The sequence below is a fragment of the Onychostruthus taczanowskii genome, unplaced genomic scaffold, assembly GCF_017590055.1.
Source record: "Onychostruthus taczanowskii isolate IOZ18803 unplaced genomic scaffold, ASM1759005v1 scaffold15, whole genome shotgun sequence".
NCBI classification, from domain to species: domain Eukaryota; kingdom Metazoa; phylum Chordata; class Aves; order Passeriformes; family Passeridae; genus Onychostruthus; species Onychostruthus taczanowskii.
Window position 1 is genome coordinate 6,848,269 of NW_024498685.1, and position 20,939 is coordinate 6,869,207.

The window sequence follows — 20,939 nt, forward strand, 5'->3', positions numbered from 1 at the left end:
GAACTGTTTGTATATGATGCCACAGATTTATTTACCTCTTATTGAGGATGTCAACCTCAAACAAGTAAGCTATATTTATAATTTTATAGCAGATTAAATAAATCCTCTGGATTCAAAAATTAAAATCAAATCACAGTTGATCATTATGACAATATAAATAGGGTAACAAAATTACCAGACCTTCCAGGAAGCTTAATTTCTTGTTCTTTATGGTTTAGTTGAAATCTGTGAATCATAAAAGGTGGCCCAGTGTTGCTCTGCTCCTTCATAATTATTTAACTTTAAGGTTTTCTTAATTGTTGTGAGACAATCAAAAGATGCCTATCTCAGCAAAATGATGGCACTGTTTCCTCCAGGCTGCTCTCTTTGTGGAGTTTCAAATGCTTCTGCCATGGTGGATGCATCACCATTCCTGCTTGGGGCATTGGTAGTCTAGAGGTGGATTTTGCAATTTTGTCTGTGTCTGAAATTGCTGGTAATCTAATTGCTGGGTTCAGACAGGGAACTTGCTCCTTAGAAAAGCTTTCTCAGGGATAAACCTGAATGCATTTGAATGTCTGAAAAACCCAGGGGTGGGGTGGAGTACCATGGGAATTGCCTTTAGCCTTGCTGGATGGAGATACAGCCTGTAAGGCCTCAGGAGGATTTGACCATGCCTTAAAAATACAAAAAGAAGGCACCCATATAAATTCTTAGTCTGGTTCTCTGTGACCATTTATCCCTAAAAAGAAACATGAGTTCCAAGTCAGTAAATCTTTCACTTGATGTCACTTGTTCACCAAAAAAATTTTGGATATGACTGTGATTTTTTCAAGCTAGACATCTTCAAAGATACTTGCCTAGACTATTCATTGCCTCATGTGGGAGCCACTGTTTTAAGGTAGGTGTTACATGCAGTAGTGGGTGCCAAGTGTAGTGGAGCAGGCCATTGTACTGCACATCTCTATCTTGGTTGAGTTGGGACAAGGTGAGTGTTTTTTCACGTGCTCTTCTTTGAGCTGGTGAACTTTGTTTATTCCGTTTGGAAGAAAGACCTCAAATGCTTTTAAGCAGCTCATGCAGAGAAGGATCATGCTTTTTCTGTGGTTACAAGCTCAGGTGCTGGTGGCAAGGGTATTTTCATTGGGCAGGCAGAGAGAGAAGCTGAAGTTCCTGGGTAGATGTGTGCTACTTAAATTGCTATCTGAAGTAGGGCAGTTTCCCTGGGGAGTCCTTTTCTTGTTTGAAAGGGGCTAAGGGTACAGAAAGAGATAGTTTCTTCCCTGCTGCTTTCTTCATACCAGTCTACCTGAAGCAGAGTTGCTCTGGCTCTAAAATTGTCATTAAGCTCCCTAAGAATACTTTTATGTACTATAATTGCCTGTACAGTTTGACAAGATTAGCAAAGCATGGAGAGCACTTGCTACTGTTAGTTTTTTCTTTTAATGACAGTGTTCTTTGGATTTGGCACAGTCTGTCTGCTGCAAACTCCTGAAGTAAAAACAGTGAGGGCTTGGCAAGCAGTACAGCTCTAGCAGGAGGATGTTTGGGCCAAGGACTCATAGCCACGCTCTTGCCTTTTTGCATAAGATTTTCTTTAAGGGGAATGCAAAGGAGATGGGACTGTGGTTAAATAATTACTCCTTGGCTGAGGGAACAGCCCAGAGGAAGGTGCTCATGTAATGAGCATCCCTATTGTGCTGTGTAAGAACAAGGACACTGTGCTGAGACTGTGAGCAATCATCATGCTGGGCCGGCTCATACCTGACTCTACAAACCTGTGCTGAAAAGCACTATTGACTTCAATTTTACCTCAAACACACCAAAAATCCATGGCAGTCTAGCATGTGGGACAATACTGTACTTCAGACTGTGCAGCAGGACTTTGGACCTTCATGCCCAGGCACAATCCCATTTGTACCAGTGGAGTGGGAATTCTGTGTGGCCAAGTTCCCTTTTCCCATCCGAGCAGTGCATACTGTGTTTAAAACCAAAGGTGTATCCTGGGGAATGCTGTACATTTTACAGATTAATATCTGGTGGCTGGGTTGATCTTCTTGGAGCACTAGTGTATTTTTCCTCTCCTTCAATTTTTCCAACATACTTCTCACTCAATTCCATACGCAGTCCCTGCTGTCTGCAGCAACCTCTTTGTGCTGGTGGCAAGTTTAATTTCCATTCCTTACACTCTTTGTGTATTTGAGCAGGAGCAATAACACAAGCTTAGAGATCTCTGCTTTGTCCAGCGTTTGGTACTGTAATGGACATTGTAATCATTCAGTGTAATCATTCTGGACATGGCACTTTGGGATGGTGCAGCTAGAGATGCTCAGCGTGGTCCATCTGCCCTACAATGTGGATTGCCATGGAGGAAAGGTTTAACTTGGGCATGTAAAGCTCTCTAGCTGTGCCATGAGGTGAGCTTGCACAAATAAACCCTCCTTTTTATCAAGGCTGGCTTGAGCACTACACTGGTGGTTTGGCTCACAGGTAGCTCATGATCTTAGGTTTAAGCATCTCCCCTGCATGCTGTCCCTGCACTGAAGCATGCATGGAATATCAGAATAATTTATCTGCCAAAACCATTACCAAAACCTCTAAAACCTGCAGCCTCTTGCTTTTTCACTGAAATTCATGGATATGGCCTTAAGCATACCTTTGATGTCAGGTGGTCTCCCTGCCAAACCTAAAGCTGCTTCTCAGTAAGGTCTTATGTGGTTTAGCTTTCAATAGAGTGCCAGAAAGCTAAACCTTGGCTTTCAGACTGTGCTTTAAGCTGATGGTGAGAACAAGTTTAGGAAGAATGTTTTAGTCCTGGATAGGCATTGTAGCCTAGATACATTTTCTTCTAGAACTAAGTCATGGGTTTTATTTATTTTGCCTCTTCCAAGGCAGTCTAATCTACATTAAAACGTAGATGTTCTAATATTTGGATTTGTGCTTGATCTTTCCCATCTCCCAGGTTGTAGATTACTTGCCTTTGGAAGCACATGCCCCAGGCATTCCTGTTCTGACTTGAGCCCAGTGGTGAGGCTGCAGAGGAAGGAGCCTGAAGAGGGTGGGAGGAGCCCCTCTCCTTCCCCCCTTTCCTGGTGACCTCCGCTTCTGTGCGTGTGCTCAGCTCTCTTCCTGCGTGTTTTGACCCATGCTAGAATCCTATCAGAAAGGGCAGTTGCAGTCAGAGATGAAGTCTTTTCTGGAAAAAATTTCTCACCTTAGTCTGCACATCTGAAATGCTTTAGGTGTTCATTGGTAGGAATTGGTTCCTTTTACTCTGTGGTTCAAAGCACCAGGGTTAATCTTTTCATGCCACTTGATGTTTTTGGGGAGAACCTTACTGCACACACCATTCCCAGGGGCAAACCAGTTCCAGATAACATTTCTTTGCAATTCAAATAAAGTTTTAAAAATGAGCAAAATGACCCAAGGTAACAAACACATCAACTGCATCTATCTCTGTTATGACTTTATAAAGGTAAATGTGCTTAATCTCACCTGCTCTCTTTGTCACATATGCTTAAACTCACCTGCTGTCTTTGTCACTGCTACCTTAGTCAGCTTGGAACTCCAGGAGAAGAAAATTTGTTTTACTTTAAAAGACCTAAGTTACTGTCTCCTCATTGCATTGCAGAATGAAACTTCTAGTTCTAGAATTTTGATTAATGCACTACATTTTAAGTTGTATCTGGAAATGGTCAAAATTTTTCAGTAACCTGGAAAACACTTTAAAGGAAAGTAATTTTCCTATGGTGTTTTTGTGAGGGCTTTTATTTGTTTGGGTGGATTCTTGTTTCATTTTTCAGAAAATACAAACATTTTTGTATTTTCAAACAGGTTGCAAGAAGGGTTTGTAAGGAGAAGAATCTTTTCAGTTTCAACTGACTTATTTGGAGAAGACAGGCAAGGTTTCAAGAACACAAACATCATTTAAATATTGAAAAAAAACCCCAGTGAATATAAAGCTAGGTCAAGTGTCAGTTAATAGCAATAAACAACTTCATAATCCAGGGAAAATTTGTTTATGGGAAAAATCTACCAAAAATCTAGTAACTTCATGATGACTCCAGGATTTTCTTGTCTTGGTATTAACTCCAAGAATTTGGGTGGGGAGAGTGTTCTTTCTTTGAGGCTATCTTTTAGGTTTCTTTCTGTCTTTTATCACATATTTCCAGTGGTGTGACTTCAGCCAGACAGTTTCCATAAGAATATGATTCACTGTATAATTTATTACATGCTTTGGGATGTGCTTTGGACTTCTTTTCCTGTTTGGGAAGAGGGACAGGCTGGATGTGGAGATGTTTTGGAAGCCTTGGCTGCTGTTTCTGTGTCAGTGTATGTGAGGAAGGGCTTGTGCATTCTGGAGTTCGTGCCCTCCCTCTCCTTATCACTTCATATTAACCTCTCTCATAAAAGATATCACTTCTCCCTGCAAGGCTTGCCTTTCCTGTATCCTTGGGCGCTTGCAGATGCAGCAGGAACAGCGGGGATCTGTTGGATATGCAATTCTTGTAGACCACATCTGCTTGTTTTCTTTCATAAAGTACCTGGGATTTACTGTGGCGCTGGAAATGACTGTGGGATGATGCCCCTTTTCCTGAGACAGACTGGGATGCTTTTCTAAGGAGGTTAAGGGTTCATGCAATAGCATTGTTGCATTAATATGTAATACAGGTTTGAACACACTGACATGATAGTTTAAAATCTACCAAAAAAACCAAAATAAAATTGTCTGTATAACTTGTGAACATGACCTCATGAATGAGAGTGGGAGAGCCTGGGCTAGCGTTACATCTCCTATAGCATAGCCTCAAGAGAAATGCTTTAGCAGCATTAAAATGGCCATTTTTCCCTCTTTCCTTCTGCTCCAGCTTAGTGTTTATAGGTAAAGTCTCTGCAGTGGGAAACACCGACTGTGTGCATCTTCACTGCAGCCAATGTTTAGTAGAGCTATTTAGTGATAGGCACAAACTTGAGTGAAATGGTGAGAACTGGGATTGCTAAGAAAAAACTTGCAGGTGACCATTTTTAAACCGTGACCTGGTTTGTGGGTTTTTTTTTACCTACCATTGTATTTCTAGAGGGCTTTCCTTTACTCTCACCTAAGAATTTTTGTGCCTTCATTTTAAGAGTATATTCACACAAAAACCTGATTGTGCCTGTTTGGGAGAATGTTCCCTGTTCAACCTGGCCTTGGGCGCTTCCAGGGATGGGGCAGCCACAGCATCTCTGGGCACCCTGTGCCAGGGCCTCACCATCGTCACAGGGAAGAATTTCTATTTCTTCTTAATATCTAATCTAAACATATTCTCTTTCAGTTTGAAGCCATTCTCTCTTGTCCTATCACTACATGCCCTTGTAAAAACCCTTCCCTGACTTTTTTGTAGGCCCCCTTTAATTGAAATTATTGGGCTGAATTAGTTAAAAACACCTGTTTCCCACACCTTTTGGTGAGTGGTTCTCATCTGGATGTTGTGAGGAAGGTGAGGCCTAAAATGGTAACCTGAATACAGACACATATTCCTAAACTTCTAGTTAGTAAAGTTAGAGAAAATAAAAAAAACAGAGAAGGAAGGGGGAAAAAAATCCCCAAACTGCAAAGTACTTGACGGGAAGCCAGAGTAACTGCCTTGAAACTGGAGTGGCATGCCTGAGTCAGTGAAGTATGAGCTAAGAACCTGGCAAAAGCCTTTTGCACAAAGGAAGGTTGAGCGAGTCTCTCAGGAAGCCTGTGCGCTGCTAAATGTGGCATGTTTGAACATGAGACTGACATCATTGTGAGTTCATAGTAGTGAAAGAACAAAGTATCAGCCACAAATTAGACTGACCTAATTTTTAAGTCACTTATAAAAACTTAATAGCACAGTATCTTGCTTGTGCAAGCTGTTTATTTCTATCCCAACCTCTGACTACTTCATTTAAACTGCAAGTTAACCCTCTAAACTGTTAAAGGAGTTGTTCAGGAAGGTGGGAGGCGGGGGGTGTTTCAGGGGTGCTGCAGACTTCCTTCCTTGGCTCTTTTTCTACTCTGACCTCAGTTTTCACATAAAGGAAGTGATTAAGGACCACCCATCATATACCTTCATCCTTCAGGAGCAGTTTCTGGAGGTAAAAACCTCAGGACTGCTACCAAATCCCAACTCATTCTTATTGGCTGCTCAAATACAGACTGGAAGTCTGTCTGCAAATTGCCAGAACACATGCCAATGGTTTCAGCAGGAATTTATATAGAATGAGTAAGCTATTATAAAACCAATCAGTATCATTTATTGATGTATCCGTGATTGTTGACAAGGAACCGTTGCTTCTTCCGTTGCTGAATACTTAAGAAATACAAGGATCTTGCAGTTTGCAGATGATAAACTTCTTTCCAAGTATTTTAGTTGGCTCTGTGTGCCCTGAAGGTTATCCATTCTGTTGATGTATTACTTCAGTTTTTGCAGAAATATTATAAGCTCTCCAAGCTTGGGATTACTTTGACAACAGTCAGTGCCTTTCCAGTTGCTTTTTTAAGGACTATAAAACAAGACACCTCTACAGATTCTGAAGAAATGTAACATCTTATTTATAGTTTTGTACAGAGCTGTGCATGCATGTAAGCACACATCAAATGGGATAATATGGGTGTATCTTTAGGGAGTATATGTAGTTTCTCTTTGATAATCAGAATTCTGTTATAAACCAGAGAGGTTGCTATAAAACATTTCTTGTTGACCCTGGTCCTTGAGTAAGATGCCTATCAGATAATAACAACATAATTTACTCCCTTGGTTTGGTATTGTGCATTTTTTCCCTTCAAAATTACAAAAATCCTGGTCCCTTTTGGTTCTTGCCCACTACATAAAATGGTGGCTGCATTTGGTCAGCTGTTCTTGAGGGGGTTTCTTATTTAGGGGTTAGGTCACTTTCCATTCTCTACATCAGGCAGGAGCACCTGAAGGGAACCTACAAGAGATGTTACAAGGGCATGGAGTGACAGGACAAGGGGGAATGGCTACAAGCTGACAGAGGGCAGGGTGTGTTTAGGTATTGGGAAGAAATTCTTCCTTTTGAGGGTGGTGAGGCCCTGGCACAGGTTGCCCAGAGAAGCTGTGGCTGCCCCCCTCCAAGACCAGGTTGGGCAGGGCTTGGAGCAACCTGGGATAGTGGAAGTGAAATGAAATAGACTTTAAGGTCCCTTCCAACCCAAACTGTTCTTTGACTCTGTTATTCTACTTCAGTGGTAATGTTTGTAGTGATGCAAGAGGCACAGCTGGGGAACAGAAGTCATCCTCTACCCTCCTTCTCCCATTGTACAGATGTATGTGCCTTCTTTTTTCAGCCATGTGGTTGCCATGTTAGAAATGCAACTTTGGCACTGCTGCAGGTCTGCTATAACATGATTCAAATTCAAAGAAACATTTAGGATCCTTTAGGAAAGACACACCAGAGCATGTGGCTGGGATCACAGCTCATTGAGGTACCATGACTCTTGCTTCTGTTCCTGACTGAGGCCCTGTTGGTGCCATCTTGTCAATTGAATTAATATTTGAAAGCAATTTTAATAAGCAAGCCATCATAATTACCTTTGTGGGTACAAATTAGGGATGAAAACGTGTTCTGTTCCCAGTGTGTGAGCTGTTAGTAGTCTTACACTATGGTGAGAGATTTGAGCCACAGTCATCTGGATCTAGGGGTTTGTTAATTTGTTTTCTGTGCCTCATCTGCAATTCAGCTGTCACTCCATATCATAGCCTGAACTGCTCAGTACTCTGAACAGCCCAGAATGGGAGGCCTCTTAGCAGGATTACTGCAATTATTTAATTTCTGGGAATGTATAACAACTTGATTTGTTTCCGCCTGTTAATTGCGAGCCATTGCTGTACAGCATATTCCTCAAAGTTTCCTTTTCTGCTCCCACTTGCAGATAGCTGGGCTGTTCCATGTTTGTGGACTTGCTGTTTTCCAGCATCTATTCTGTTTCCTTGCCATGTAAATGTCATTTAAGGAGAAACCCAATTAAATTTAACTGCTGTAATGAGTACGACTGAACTTACATATGCGTAATGTCAATGTTTTATTTGGCCCAGCCTTCCTTCTGAAGATGCTTCTGCATGCTTTTATCACTATGTAGCATACACTGGTGGCAATATTAATTTTGTATAGAGCATGCAGAGGGCTTTAAAATGAGTTTGACAACAGACTTAATTAACATTTTTATTAGGTTTTTTTTTTAATTTCTAGATATTTCCCTGTACAGCTGACAGGACATGCATGCAGCGCAGTGCAGCACTGTGTTTTCAGACACAAGCAGGAAGAAACAAAGTATTAATGTTGACAGTTAAAAAAAAAAAATTCCTTTCAAACTTTCTCATGCCCTGATGTGAAGGGGTTGAATGTGCATGTTGCCTTCCGGGAGAACTGGTGTCATTTCCTCAAATGGGTGAAAGACCAGAATGTTTTAACCCACGTTGTTCCATACCACGCAAGCAGTTTACAAGTCTCTGTTCTTAAAGGAGATTGACTCATTTTAGTCATTCAGTTTAATTTAAGAGAAGAGTCAATAAAAATTCTGCTGCAAGAAATTCATCCCTGCCTTGCCCAGAAGCTATTCTGATTAATTTCCCTAATAGAATTACCATCATTATCCTCTGTCTTTAATCCGTCCTAGTTCTTGTTTGATGATTTCAGATCCACCTTCTGTTTTTATCATACAGTGACCATGACGTAGATCAGAGTTACCCTTTTTTAAATCTAGTTTTTGGCTCCTTATTTGCAGGGCCATATTATTTGGATGGCTCCCCCTCAAAGGCTCTCATTAGGCAGAATGCCTTATGTTTAAAAGTTAACCACTGTCTGAAGACTCTGAGATTCCATCTTACCCTCTTTCCTGGTAAACCTTTTAAAGAAGTGGCATGGACTATTATAACAGCTGTGCTTGATGTCTATTTAGCGCTACTCTTCAGAGCACTCCTCTTTTTAATCTATTTCTCAGCAAAAAGATGACCATGCAAAATACAGAAGTCACTGTTTGTGTTGGTCTGCAGAGCTGCAGAACAGGTGATTCAGAATGTGCAAGTTGTGTAGGAAACCTTGGTGTCATGAAAAATGCTGCTGTAAAGCACCTGTGTCCTAGAAATGGCAAAGAAATGCTGGAATTGCAACAGTTTGAGGATTTATGAATTAGTTCAACACTCTAAGTTTTTCATTGTGTTAATTTGTTTTCTTTGTGCCTTTGAAAGCTACCATACAGTTGCTGGTAGAGGATGGCAGGTGTGGGCAATTGGTCACAGTTACACGATCAATCTTTGCCATTTGGTGTACAGGGCCAAAGTAGCACTCGTGATGTGTTTTGTGGGGATAGGCAGTTGCCATTCAGTTGTCCTTCAGTTGCCTTCAGTTTTAATTTGGTTTGTGAATTCATGTGTTATATGCTGTGGTTTTGGATTGGATCTCTTCAGATTGGATTACATAGATAAGTGAAATAATTTTCTAACTTACTGTAAATTTTGTAAATATTATACCAGATACTTCAGACAAGATGAGATTTTTTGGGAAAAAGAGGAAGGTGGTGATGTCCTTAGAGGGATGCTGTCACATTTGACTGTTCCATCTCTCCCTAGCTTCTCTCTTGCTTGATTCTCCTCCCTCTCTGCCATAGGAGGAATGCTCTGCGTGACCCCACTGGCTGGGTTTGTTTAGCTGCAGTTTAGGGAAGGCCCTGAGCAAGAGAGGAGAAAAAAAGGCTTCAATTTTTAATTCTGGAAAAGAGAAAAAGGTATTTAAATAAGGCCTGGAGGACTTCTTATTTGCCAGAAGTGAGTATAAAGACAAGTTTATATCCTTCTGTAACTCACCCTAATTGAAAGGATGTATATTTCTTTTTCTAAAGTCAGCAGAAAAATCCTGGCCTCTTAATGATGAAAGACTTTTTTTTAAACTTTCTTCTAAGCACAAATAGCTGAAGTTTCCCCTTTAAACTTGGGTGGCTCATTCATATTTCACTTAATGGTAATATGGTATCCTCTCTCTCTCTCTCTCTCTTCCCGTCCTTACCACCAAGACTGAAAAGGGGAGGGGGGGGATATAGAATGTTTCTGAAAATTACAGGAAATGTCTTTTCCTTAGACAGCTTTGCCAGGGAATTTCCAAATATGCTTAATGCTTATGGCTGAAGTTGCAGCAGTTCGGTCTTCAATCATGAGTGGATCCTGTTCTTAAAATGTGACACCTCCTTCCAGTAAACTGTGTTGAAATTAAGTATATGCTTTGTTTCTCATCTGCTCTTCAGCAGAATTAATCATTCCCTGTGGTGAAATGAGGTCTCCAGGGGGCTGCTTTAAACACTTGATTTACATGTATTTATTAAACTGGGGAAAACAGAATATAGTGTCCTGAGGTGAGAGCTGGTTTATTTGTGAGAACATCAGAGAGGTGTGGCTGGCAGAAGGAGTCATGGCATGGCATGGATGGCACAGAGAGGCAGGTACTGGTGAGTGTGAAGGCTACCTGACAGCTTTCAGGGGCACTTCAGGAGCTGCATGTGAGGCTCTAAGGAACAAAAGGGGAGATGCTTTTTGTCTCAGGACTTTGTTTCCTTGGGCTGTCACAAGGTGGTCTCAGATCATAGGGCCCTGTCTCTAGGCAGAGCCTCATCAGTGCTGAGCATTAGTTTGGTGTTCCTTTTTGGGATGAGATTAGAAAAAGGCATAGCAATGAGTACAATCAGTAGGATGGGTTTTCTCTTTGTTCTCTATTGCCTTCTGCCAGGCTTTTGCCACTGGATTATTGAAAGGAGAAAGGGAGGTCTGCAGAGCCTCTTCCTGAGGCTCAGAAAGGAATGAAAATCTGGAGCAGGCAGAGGGAGGAAAAGGACCCAGCCCAATTTCAGCAGCTCTTCTCATCCAGCTCTCTGCCCTGCTGCTCTTGCACACATATGCCTACATACTAATGATGGAAGAGAGAGGATCTCCAGCCTGGGTTTTCCAGGGAAAAACACAGGGTCCCAGTCAAGAAATGAGCCGAGTGAGCAAAGCCTGTTCTGGGTTGTAACCTCAGTATTGTCTGAAGTGTTCTCACCCCATATTCTACTGCTGCCATTTTCCTAAATACAGAGAGATGGTTGATCCCTGGAGTTCTTTTCCTCATGGGATGCTGTGGGTTTTCAGGCTGTTCACCACAACATGCCCAGCCCTTTGCTGGAGTGCCTCTTCTCAGTTATTATGTCCTTTACTCCATGCTTCAGAGCCACTCCTGGATCTACAGCAAGGCAGTGCTTGGCAATAATTTATTGTCATGGCTTATATCACAGTGATTAAGGGAAGCTGTCATCTCTTGGCAGCCATGGTTTGAATCTTGGGCTTAGCTGCCCAGGAAACAGTTTGGAACTGATGCTGATGTGTTTATCTTTGCTTCCTTGTGTAAAAGTTGTAATTTAATTTGTTCCTGTTGGAACAGCAGGTGCTTTGGGTAGAAGTTGTATGGGTATGGCTGTGTGCAATGATTGGTGACACTACTGTTACCAGTTTCCAGTGCTGGCTTTTTTAGAGTGTGGGGAGGTTGGCTTAATTACACAAATATCCTGTTTCATTGGTCTCTGCCCATGCAAAATATAGCTATATTCACACTTACTTGTGGCAATCTTTCACATTAATACGTACTGATCAAGAGATTGTGAATTTGTTTAATTCCGTGCAAATGCATGACCTTTAATGCTGAGTTGTACATTGATTTTTTAGCAGTGAGATATGTCAAAGAGTTTGGAAGGCTATCACTGGTTGGTTTTTGTTGGGGTATTTTACAGCATCTTCAACTTTTGTTTTTTTGGTTTTTTTTTTTTTTCAATTTAAATATAGTAGAGCATTTTACAGCATCTTCAACTTTTGGTTTTTGTTTTTTTTTTTCAATTTAAATATAGTAGAGGAATGTGCTGTGGTGATTTTTTTTCTCTTTTCTTTTAGAAAAGCAGTGTAGTGTAAATTTCTATTTTGGACCCATTCCATATAAATGAGTGCCAGCATTCATAAATAACTTCTCACCTAGGTTTTCATGTGTTTGGGGGAGTTGTACAGCAAATTACTGCCCTGAATGTGTAAAATCCATTTCCTGGTTTGGGCTGGGGGGTGTTTGTCTGGTTTTTCTTTGGTGTTTTAAAATCTTGTAATAAGGATTTTATTACTGTTATTATTAATATTATTATTTTCCTGTGTTTAGGTAATTCCTTCTGCTGGCCTTTGTATGTGGACCACCTTCTGTCCTGTTCAGGCCATATAAATTGTGACCTAAATGTAGGTGAGTAACAGTTTTTGACATGAAATAATAATGAATGAATAAAAAATTCATACTCCAAAATTTCCCATTGCTTTGACTTGGAGGTCATAGAGGGAAAACCATTTTTTAAAAAATCCATTGACACTTTTCCTGGTTTTCTAGTGTCCCAGCCAATAGGAACCTAAAAATGTAATGTATTATGTAGTATGTGTTTGAAGCAGATGAAATAATCTTTCATTCTGGTTACCACAGATCTATATGCTGTGAACCTGCAGTGAAAAAGTATTTTAAAATGGAAAGAGCTTCTTGCTCGATTGGGTGGAGAAGGGAGTCCCCAGATGAAGTCTGAGTGTCTTTTGAATAGAGTGATGTAAGATATCAACAGCATGTTCTAATGCTTCCCAGGGGGCCACGTTCTGCCAGTCAGGTTTCCCTGCAGTCACATCTAATAAATGTTTATTGTTTCACTGGGAATGTCCAAGAGATTGGCTCCTTGGTAAGAGCAAATGATGATAACCTGGCTTATTGCTTAGAGATGGTGATGGTGCATGGATGATATTTGCAAGAACATTGCAGATGTTTGAGAGCTATGCTGAGTAGGTCAGCAAAACGTGGTGGTTTGGTGTGCTTTTTGGTTTTATTTTGAAATAATATATTATTTAAAATATTATTATTTGTGTGACAGGAAATATCTGTTATCTAAATGGAAGGTCCATTCCTCTTGCTTAGCCCAGCTGTCTCAGAGTAAAAATGTTGCTAAGCAGTAGGTGTAGAAATAGAGTGAGCTTAAAGATCTTAACTGGATGTCTTTTATGCAGTGTATTTGTGGGAGGTTGATTTCCTTTCTGACTCTCTCTCTGTCTGTTTTCACATTGGTGAGCAAAAAGAAGTGGGGAGGCTTTTCTTTAGAACTACTAATCAAAGTTGAGTGATTAGTCAAGCAGGATGAAGGACAAGAGTACTGAACAGAAAATCCACCTTCATCTATGTTTTTTCCAATGCATTACACTTGCCTTTCTCATGGTGGTAGAGTGTGTAATCTAAAATGTGTGTGGCTGGTGTGTATACAAGGAAGAGAAAATTAATACTATGAATTTTTACTGAAAATATAGGATAAAAGTACAGGTATGTTAAAAGTAAGGGAAGAGGGAGCACCCATAGATAAGTAAGGGAAAACAGGGTGAAATTTTTTAAACTGCTTTTTTTTAATGAACATGGTACGTGAGTGACATTAAAAAAATAAATTAAATCTATGTGTTTCTATTTAAGTGACTTTCTCTGCTGCTGTCCAATCTTGCACCACAGTGAAGAGTGCTCAGAGGGTGGTGGAAACTGTCTCTTCTTCAACCTCCCTGCCAGGAAGCATGAGGAAATGATGTGTTTATGAGATAGTGACACTTACTTGAATCATCCAAAAAGCCCAAGACACCTCATTCCCCTGAGCTGAGGGAATGACATGAGCTCTTGTTAACAGAGCTCTTTGAATTGATGAGCATTTCTTATCTCACTCCTTGTATTCTGCACAATGGCAGGTAATACATATGCTTCTCTACTTCAGCTACTTTTTTTTCCCCCCAGACTTTGCACTTTATTACACAGTTGTTAATCTCTGGAATTTACTGGCTTGCTTGCTGAATTCAAAAGAACAGCTATTCCTCACTTTCAATTAAAAATTTTATTTCCCTTGCGCTCCATAGACACTCTGTGTTTCTGAACACTGAGTAGCATCTTGAGCAAGGGCTGGACTTCTCCCAGCTGTCACTTAGTCTCTCATAGCACTGGGAAAAGGAACCATCCAGAACACAATTTATTTCCATCTTTTTGAGGCTGGTGAGGGAATGCTGTGCCTGTCATAGGTGTTGGCAGAAGGGAGAAGGTTCTTGCAGCAGTAGGAATTCTCCTGGATCTGGTGTTCCTCTCTAGTTTGTGTACGCTTCTTTGTGCAGTATCACGTGTGGCTGTGGTAACAGGCTCTGGTTCTGGTGGTATTGGCACCACCTATTGAACCACTGGCCACTCCCAGTAACACTGAAGCCAAATTGTAACAGCCAGCAGTAGTTTGTGTCCTGCAGTTTGGGATGTTCCACATTTGTGTTTTAATTCAGCTTTTCAGTTGTTCTTTGACAAGGGTGCCCACCCTAAGAACGATGAAAAGGGCTCTAGAGGATGATAATATTTTTCTCATAGGTGCACGTGTTTGCCTGTTAAAAGTAGAAAAATACATAGTTCTAAAAAACCCAACTCTGTCAGGTGTTTCAGCTGAGTCCATAAAGGCTGCCCATCAGGACCTTGTTCAGGTGCTATAAAGTGATTTTGTTGGAGTTTTGCATGACGTGGGAGCACTGCTGCAGGCTCCTGACAAAGCAGGCATTAGTGACGTAGCCACACATTTATGACAGCAAGGTTCAACTTCAAGGTTATCTTCTTACACAAGGTAGAAGTCTTTCAGAAATTGTAGCAAGGCTTTGAGAAGCTCTTTGCTAGTTCCTTAACTGGGGTAGAATTAGAGACTCTTGTTCTGAGAGTTTTTAAAATATATTCCTAACACATCTGCCTCTCATCCCCAGAAGTATTTGAAAGATGTGTAGATGTGGAGCTTAGGGACATGGCTTAGTGGTGGACTTGGCAATGTTTCTTTAAACAGTTGGACTTAATGATCTTGGAGGTCTTTTCCAATCTAAATAATTCTGTGATTCTATATGAGCCAAAACCTGAGAACTCAAACAATCATCCTGTTGTGATGGAAAGGAATTGCTTGGAGTCAAAGCAATAGCGGTAGAAACTAAAGGAGTGCATACAAAATGTGAGTTTTAGTGACTGAAAAACCAAACACAACCACATAACCAAAAATGTGGCACTTGCTTATTTCACAGCATCTGAACCAGTTGGGATGGGGACAGGAATCTCTGAGGCAAGAGATCCTATAGTTCTGTGGCAGCATGTAAACATTAGTAATCCACTGTTGTTTGTGTGCAAGATAGTAGGAGGATTGTTGGTTTGGTCCTTGGTCCAAACAATAAGAAAAAGCTGTAGAGGTACTGGGCAAGTGTAGGACAGATCTTTTTCATTTCATAATGAGTTAGATGTCTAATTTTCTTGTTTAAAAGTGCCAGTGTTGCAGTCCCTCTAGGAGAAAGCAGCCATGCAGTGTTCCCAGTGGGAACATGAATGACTCTGTGGGAGATTCTCATGGCTCAATTATGGATCACTTTTCATAATCCTAATTTCAGCATGGAACACCTTGTGACTAGGATGGCTTCCCAGCTTTAAGGTCAGCAGCACAATGGCCTGTTTGGGGCAATGCTTTGTATGGCATCATTTTATGAGCCACTATAATACCATTGAGATCTAAGTCACCAGTAGAAAGAACAGTAAAGAAATTTAATTTTATCTGTTTTACAAAATGCACTAGAAATTAAACAGCTGTTTCAACGCCTCATAGAAGCTGAATGATAAGAGCAGTCCTGAGGAATGGGATGATTGCTCAAGTGTTTACCTAAAGCAAGAGGCTGCCAGTTCTTTAGATAGGTCCCAGGGAAGACTCCCAAACACTGATCGTTCCAGAAACTCAGAGAATGAAAAGAAAAACCTGTACTTCATAAAATGTTGTTTCTCCACAGCACCATTGAGATGTTCCTGTTAAAATAGGACTTCAGTTACAATAACTCAGGGTGATATTGCTGTTAAGTTTATTGCTTTCAAACCATGGGCAGAATCCTTTCAAAGTACTTGATATGTAAAAGGCTGTTTTAAAGGATTCTTGACTGAAGCCCACTTGCCCTATGTTCCTTACATGCTCTTTACCCTGTCACCACACATGACTGGTTTGAGTTTCTTCACAAGAGTCTTCTGTTGTATGAAAGTGAAGGCTGAGAAAGCAAACAGTAAGCTTTTAGAAGATAAGAAGCATACCCAAACTGAAAGTTGCAAATTAAAGATTAAATATTTCTAACAGCATCCGTTTTAGAGTTCTGTACTTTCTCAGCTGCTATATTTTCCTGTTATTACTTGAGCTTTAAGTCAGCAATTTATCCATCAAAACAAACTGTCTAGTTCACGAACAAACTGTCTAGCTTGCAAAGGAGCTGGAGCCAATTCCCACTAGAGCCAATGGAAAAGTTTTCATTGAGTTCAGTGGATTTGGTATGTGGCAACCTTTGATGTGAATAAAAGAGAATCAAAATTTGTGAGAGGATATGTTAGGAGAAATTTTAAAAATTGCAGAATACTATTTTCGGGGGGGCGGGGGGGATGTGAATTTGACATAACTATCAAGATTCCTCCCCCAGCACCCCCTCTTGCAAAATGTCATTTTGATAATCAATTGTCTTTTGATACCTTCCTGAGACTAGTGTATAATGACTCCTCTTTGAAGGGGAGCACCTGCCAACAAGGTTCTTTAAAACATTTAATTCAAACTTGGAATAGTATATTTTCCAATATTTTTACTGTAGTTTAGAGCAATGTGCATTCCACTGATATGCGCTTCCATTTATCTGGGCAAGCTTAACAGCACTGTCACAACAGCACTAAACTGGGACAAATGGAAGATCATATTTTGTTAAGCTAATGTCTGTGTGGAAGCTGGTGTTTTTCTGGTATTGCCACATGAAACTCATGAAACAACTTCCAGTTTCCTCTTTTGGGTTGTTAACGTCAAGTTGGTACTTTTTTGCAGAATTTATTTTGCTTAACATTGTGTAAATGTAGATTTATACAATATGTCTAAAGAGTAAAACATCTTCGGACCTGAGATTTCCCAGTGCCAAATGCAACTGGCCTGTTGGTATAACAGGGCTTTTAATATAAATCTACTGATAGTTAGAATTCATTACTTCTCTTGCAATTAAGGTAAATAACAAACATTGCAAATGGAAGCAGCAAGTCAACACTATAAAAATCTAAGTTCAAATGTGAGCTAAATCCCCAAAGGATGTAGCGTCGTGGTGGCTGCTGTCTGAGGAGTGTTCCTACAAGGACTTGTGCCATCAGAAAGTGTTTTGGGACACTGTGAGGAGCCTAAGAGCAACTGTGAGGCAGTGCCACAAGGAGAGGGCTAAAAGGGTTTTACTGCTCTGCTGCTGCCACTCTTTCAGCTGATGTTGTTCAGATGCTGTCAGGATCTAATTTTAGAGAAATACAGTTTGTTTCAAAGATTATTTAGCACGAGTGCTGGGGGTTACACACCTCACATAAGCATCACACAGCTCTAGGAAGAACAGAAGAGTGCTCACTGCTTTACCTTCCAGTATTGTGAGACCTCATCCATCTCTGGTGATTAATTCAAATAAAATGCCTGTGTCCTCATGTGGCATCTTGTCCTGGTTTCTATTCAAGTATTTCCTTCAGAGAGGTGGATGTAAGTTTGGTCCTTTCTTTTGTGTAGTTTCAGTTCTCCAACTTGCAGTGCTGTTTTGTGAAATATTTTCCAAGTCATTAAACTTTGAAATGTTTAATATTTAAAATGTTTAAGTGTTTTAAAAACAAATTTTACTTCTTACTAAGTGGTGCAGTGCTGAAATGCGTTTAAATAGTTTTGCTATTGAAAGGAATACTATGATTTAGGGCAGCATCTCTTAATTATGTTCTAACAAAGTCTTGTGAAGAGGCAGAGCTAGTGGCAACAAAAGTCTGCAATTAAGGCAGGGTATGTTGCCTGAAATACAAGATAATTGTCCAGGCAAGATGGTTGGAATGGATTCAGAGCCTGTAGTTGCCAATGCTCTCTCTAGGTGTTTGGCACATCCAGCAGAGGGGAGAACTCCTCAGGAATGTGTTTATTCCATGTATGGCCCACTGTACAGCTAAGCCTCATAGCTGAATGTTTTGTTCTGCGAAGTTTCATGGCCTCATCTGGTTTGTGTTTTGTGTTTTTTTCATCTTCCCCTTCTTACAGGCTCTCAATCTGGTGTAAAGCTGATGGGTGGGAGCAAAGGTAAAGAATGATGTAATGCAGCAGCAGCCAGAAAGCATCTTTTGTGTGAATTGTGAAATGGCCACTCCGTAGTCATCTCCCGATGAATCAGGCGTGAGGGGCCGCTTTGTGGAGCCAACCCTTTGTACATCAGCTGGAAGCAGGACGAGACACTCAGCCCAACAGCTCTTTCTGAAAATGGATTTAACTTTTCTTTTGCCAGTCGCTACCAGCATGACCTCATACACTTCTAGTACAATGGTGTGGCTAAGCCTTTGAGTACACAGCCATTACATCATCGCAGCAAATTAGAGAGGGCGGTGGGGAAAGAGGCCTCCGTGTTGTCATGGCCCATGAGATGATCAGGACCCAGCTCATTGTCGCCGAGAAGTTGGTGGCTTTGCTGGAGAGTGGGACAGAGAAGTTGCTGCTGATTGATAGCCGCCCCTTTGTGGAGTACAACACCTCCCACATCCTGGATGCCATCAACATCAACTGCTCCAAGCTCATGAAGCGCAGGCTGCAGCAGGACAAAGTTTTGATCACAGAGCTCATTCAGCATTCAGCAAAACACAAGGTAGGGGTCATTTTCCTGTTATTTCTTGTATTTGTTTAAAGGAGTGGCTGGAAAGCAACTTGTAATAATTTTTCCTTAAGTATTTAATTAAATAAAAAAAAATCAAACCAACAACCAAAACCCAACAAAGTTAGAGGACTGAGTTTAGCTGAAATGTTACCTGATCAAAGAGGGTATTGGTTACTATTAAGTTTATCATTGGGATTCTTTGTAGAATCAGTGACAGAGTTAAGGGGAGGGATTTAGAAATTACTCAGAAAGAATGTTCTTGTGTGTCTTGCAAAGCACAGTCTCTCAAATGTATGTAATTAAGGCAGAAAACATTCTCTCCTAAACTTTGAAGGATTCTTGGGAGTCTGTGGTGGTGGGGCTTGCTTTGCAAGTGGTCATTTGGTTTGCAAAGAAACTGCCTCTCTATCAGTCCTGGCTCCTACTTGCTGTTTAAAGGGCTTTTTGTGGGGGTAGTTTGATGAATTTTGGTGTTTGTTTTGTTGTTTATTTGGGAGGAGGGGTGTGGTTTTCTCCAAATAGTGTTATCAGTGAAAAGAAAATAGCTATGCTATTTAAAATTAAGGTGTATCTCTGTGTGTGTGGAGGGGACACTGGGGGGGTTTTATCCATTGACATTTGTTTCACTTTTTTTGGGTACAAAAATAATCTACTATGTTCTTGCTTTGACATGTTAAAAATGAAACTTTTTATGTTGTATATAAAGTTGTGCAGGTAACCACAATGTCTGTGGTTTTGAGGCAGTTTAAGGTCTCTTTACTGTTTATGTACAAAACTTTCAGAAGCAGAAAGTGAGGCAGGGCCACCTTCTCAAAAGCTCAGCTTTTAAACAAATTCATCAGCCTAGCTGAGGGTAGAGCAATTCATAAGTGACATAAAACTACCAAATGATAGAAATTTGTGGAGTGGGCTTCAACTTGCAGCAAATAATCAATTTACAAACTCTCCAGGGAATTAAATCTGAGACGCTTATGAAGTATAAAATAAAAACTGTTTAGTGAGCAAGTGCATAAGAAATCTATATATCTGAACTGCTCTTACAGCAAATATGTGGGAACCCTGATGGAGGTGATAATGTGGTGCTTTTAATCATCTTCCTCATTCCTGTTTTACTCTGAGTTCCTTGTGTTTCAGATTGAAATTGATTGCAAGCAGGAAGTGGTGGTGTATGACCAAAGTTCCAAAGATGTGACCTCTCTCTCATCTGACTGTTTTCTTACTGTGCTCCTGGGCAAACTGGAGAAGAATTTCAGCTCTGTGTATCTGCTTTCAGGTAAGATGTAACAAAAGAAACCCCTTCCAGGTGACATGTACCAAAAGAAACCTCTGAAACACTTGAATAAAGAGAAGAAAGAAAATGCTGTTGGTATAGCAGACCCGTAGAGTTTTACAAGTGCTGGTATAAACTTCAGTTACAGCAGAGACTTTTCTGTAGTTCTTTTTGCATATAGTGACACTCATAATACATGCAGTGCTTAGAAATGGCATCTTACAGGGGATATATTACACCATTATTCTGTGTACATGGAAATGGAGCAATGCAGAGGTTTTTAGATGCATATGTCTTCTACTTTAGGGTCAAAAAATAGTAAAAAAAAAGGGCTTCCCTGGTTTTTAAAGTATTGTACATGGTAGGAAGAAAATCTCTTCCTTACTGAATTGGTAATTGCTAAAATAAGAACAAAGGAAATGATCTCCCAGAGTTACAGAGATTAGTTTGTGTGACATTTTAAACTTCAGCTCCCTAAGTGGTAGGACCTTTATTTAGGTCTTTTCCTTCGCCCTCCTTCTTCATTTTTGTTTTTATTTTTTATTTTAGATCCCAGGTCAAAGCACCTATAGAAATTCAGTTCCTTATAACACAGGATTTGCTGCTCTCAGCATGTGCTAGTGCCATTATTTCTGTCATGGAACAGTAGACAGTGTTCACAAGAAGGAGCAAGGAGGGGCCTGAAGTAGATCCCAGGCTGAAAGAAGAGGGAATGACAAATTTAAATAGGAAATCCATTGCAGTGACTGGGTCAGTGATCTGATGAAGTGTACACCTAGTGTCTGAGAAATGCTGAAACACAGGGACTGAATAATGGTGAGAGAAAGGAAATAACTCCTGAGAGATGCTTCCTCTTAGCAACAGGGTTTCACTGCAGTTTGTAGTGACTTCACATGACAGTGAGAGGTTGTGGTACTGAGAGAACCTGTCTCAACTTGTTTTGA

At 40.5% G+C, this 20,939-nt stretch overlaps 1 protein-coding gene across 6 annotated transcripts in view; it reads left to right on the top strand.

Moving 5' to 3' along the window:
• DUSP16 (dual specificity phosphatase 16) overlaps positions 1 to 20,939 on the top strand; it is a 63,780-nt gene that overhangs the window by 16,096 nt on the left and 26,745 nt on the right. For 2 of the 6 annotated variants that reach the window (XM_041398872.1, XM_041398870.1), the window contains exons 2-5: positions 12,169 to 12,246; positions 13,495 to 13,757; positions 18,122 to 18,716; positions 19,860 to 19,998. In XM_041398872.1, the coding sequence (XP_041254806.1) occupies positions 18,486 to 18,716; positions 19,860 to 19,998 (370 nt within the window). In that variant the 5' untranslated portion in view covers positions 12,169 to 12,246; positions 13,495 to 13,757; positions 18,122 to 18,485. The remainder of the gene's footprint in view (positions 1 to 12,168; positions 12,247 to 13,494; positions 13,758 to 18,121; positions 18,717 to 19,859; positions 19,999 to 20,939) is intronic. The other 4 variants (XM_041398869.1, XM_041398868.1, XM_041398873.1 and 1 more) reach the window with 2 other exon arrangements.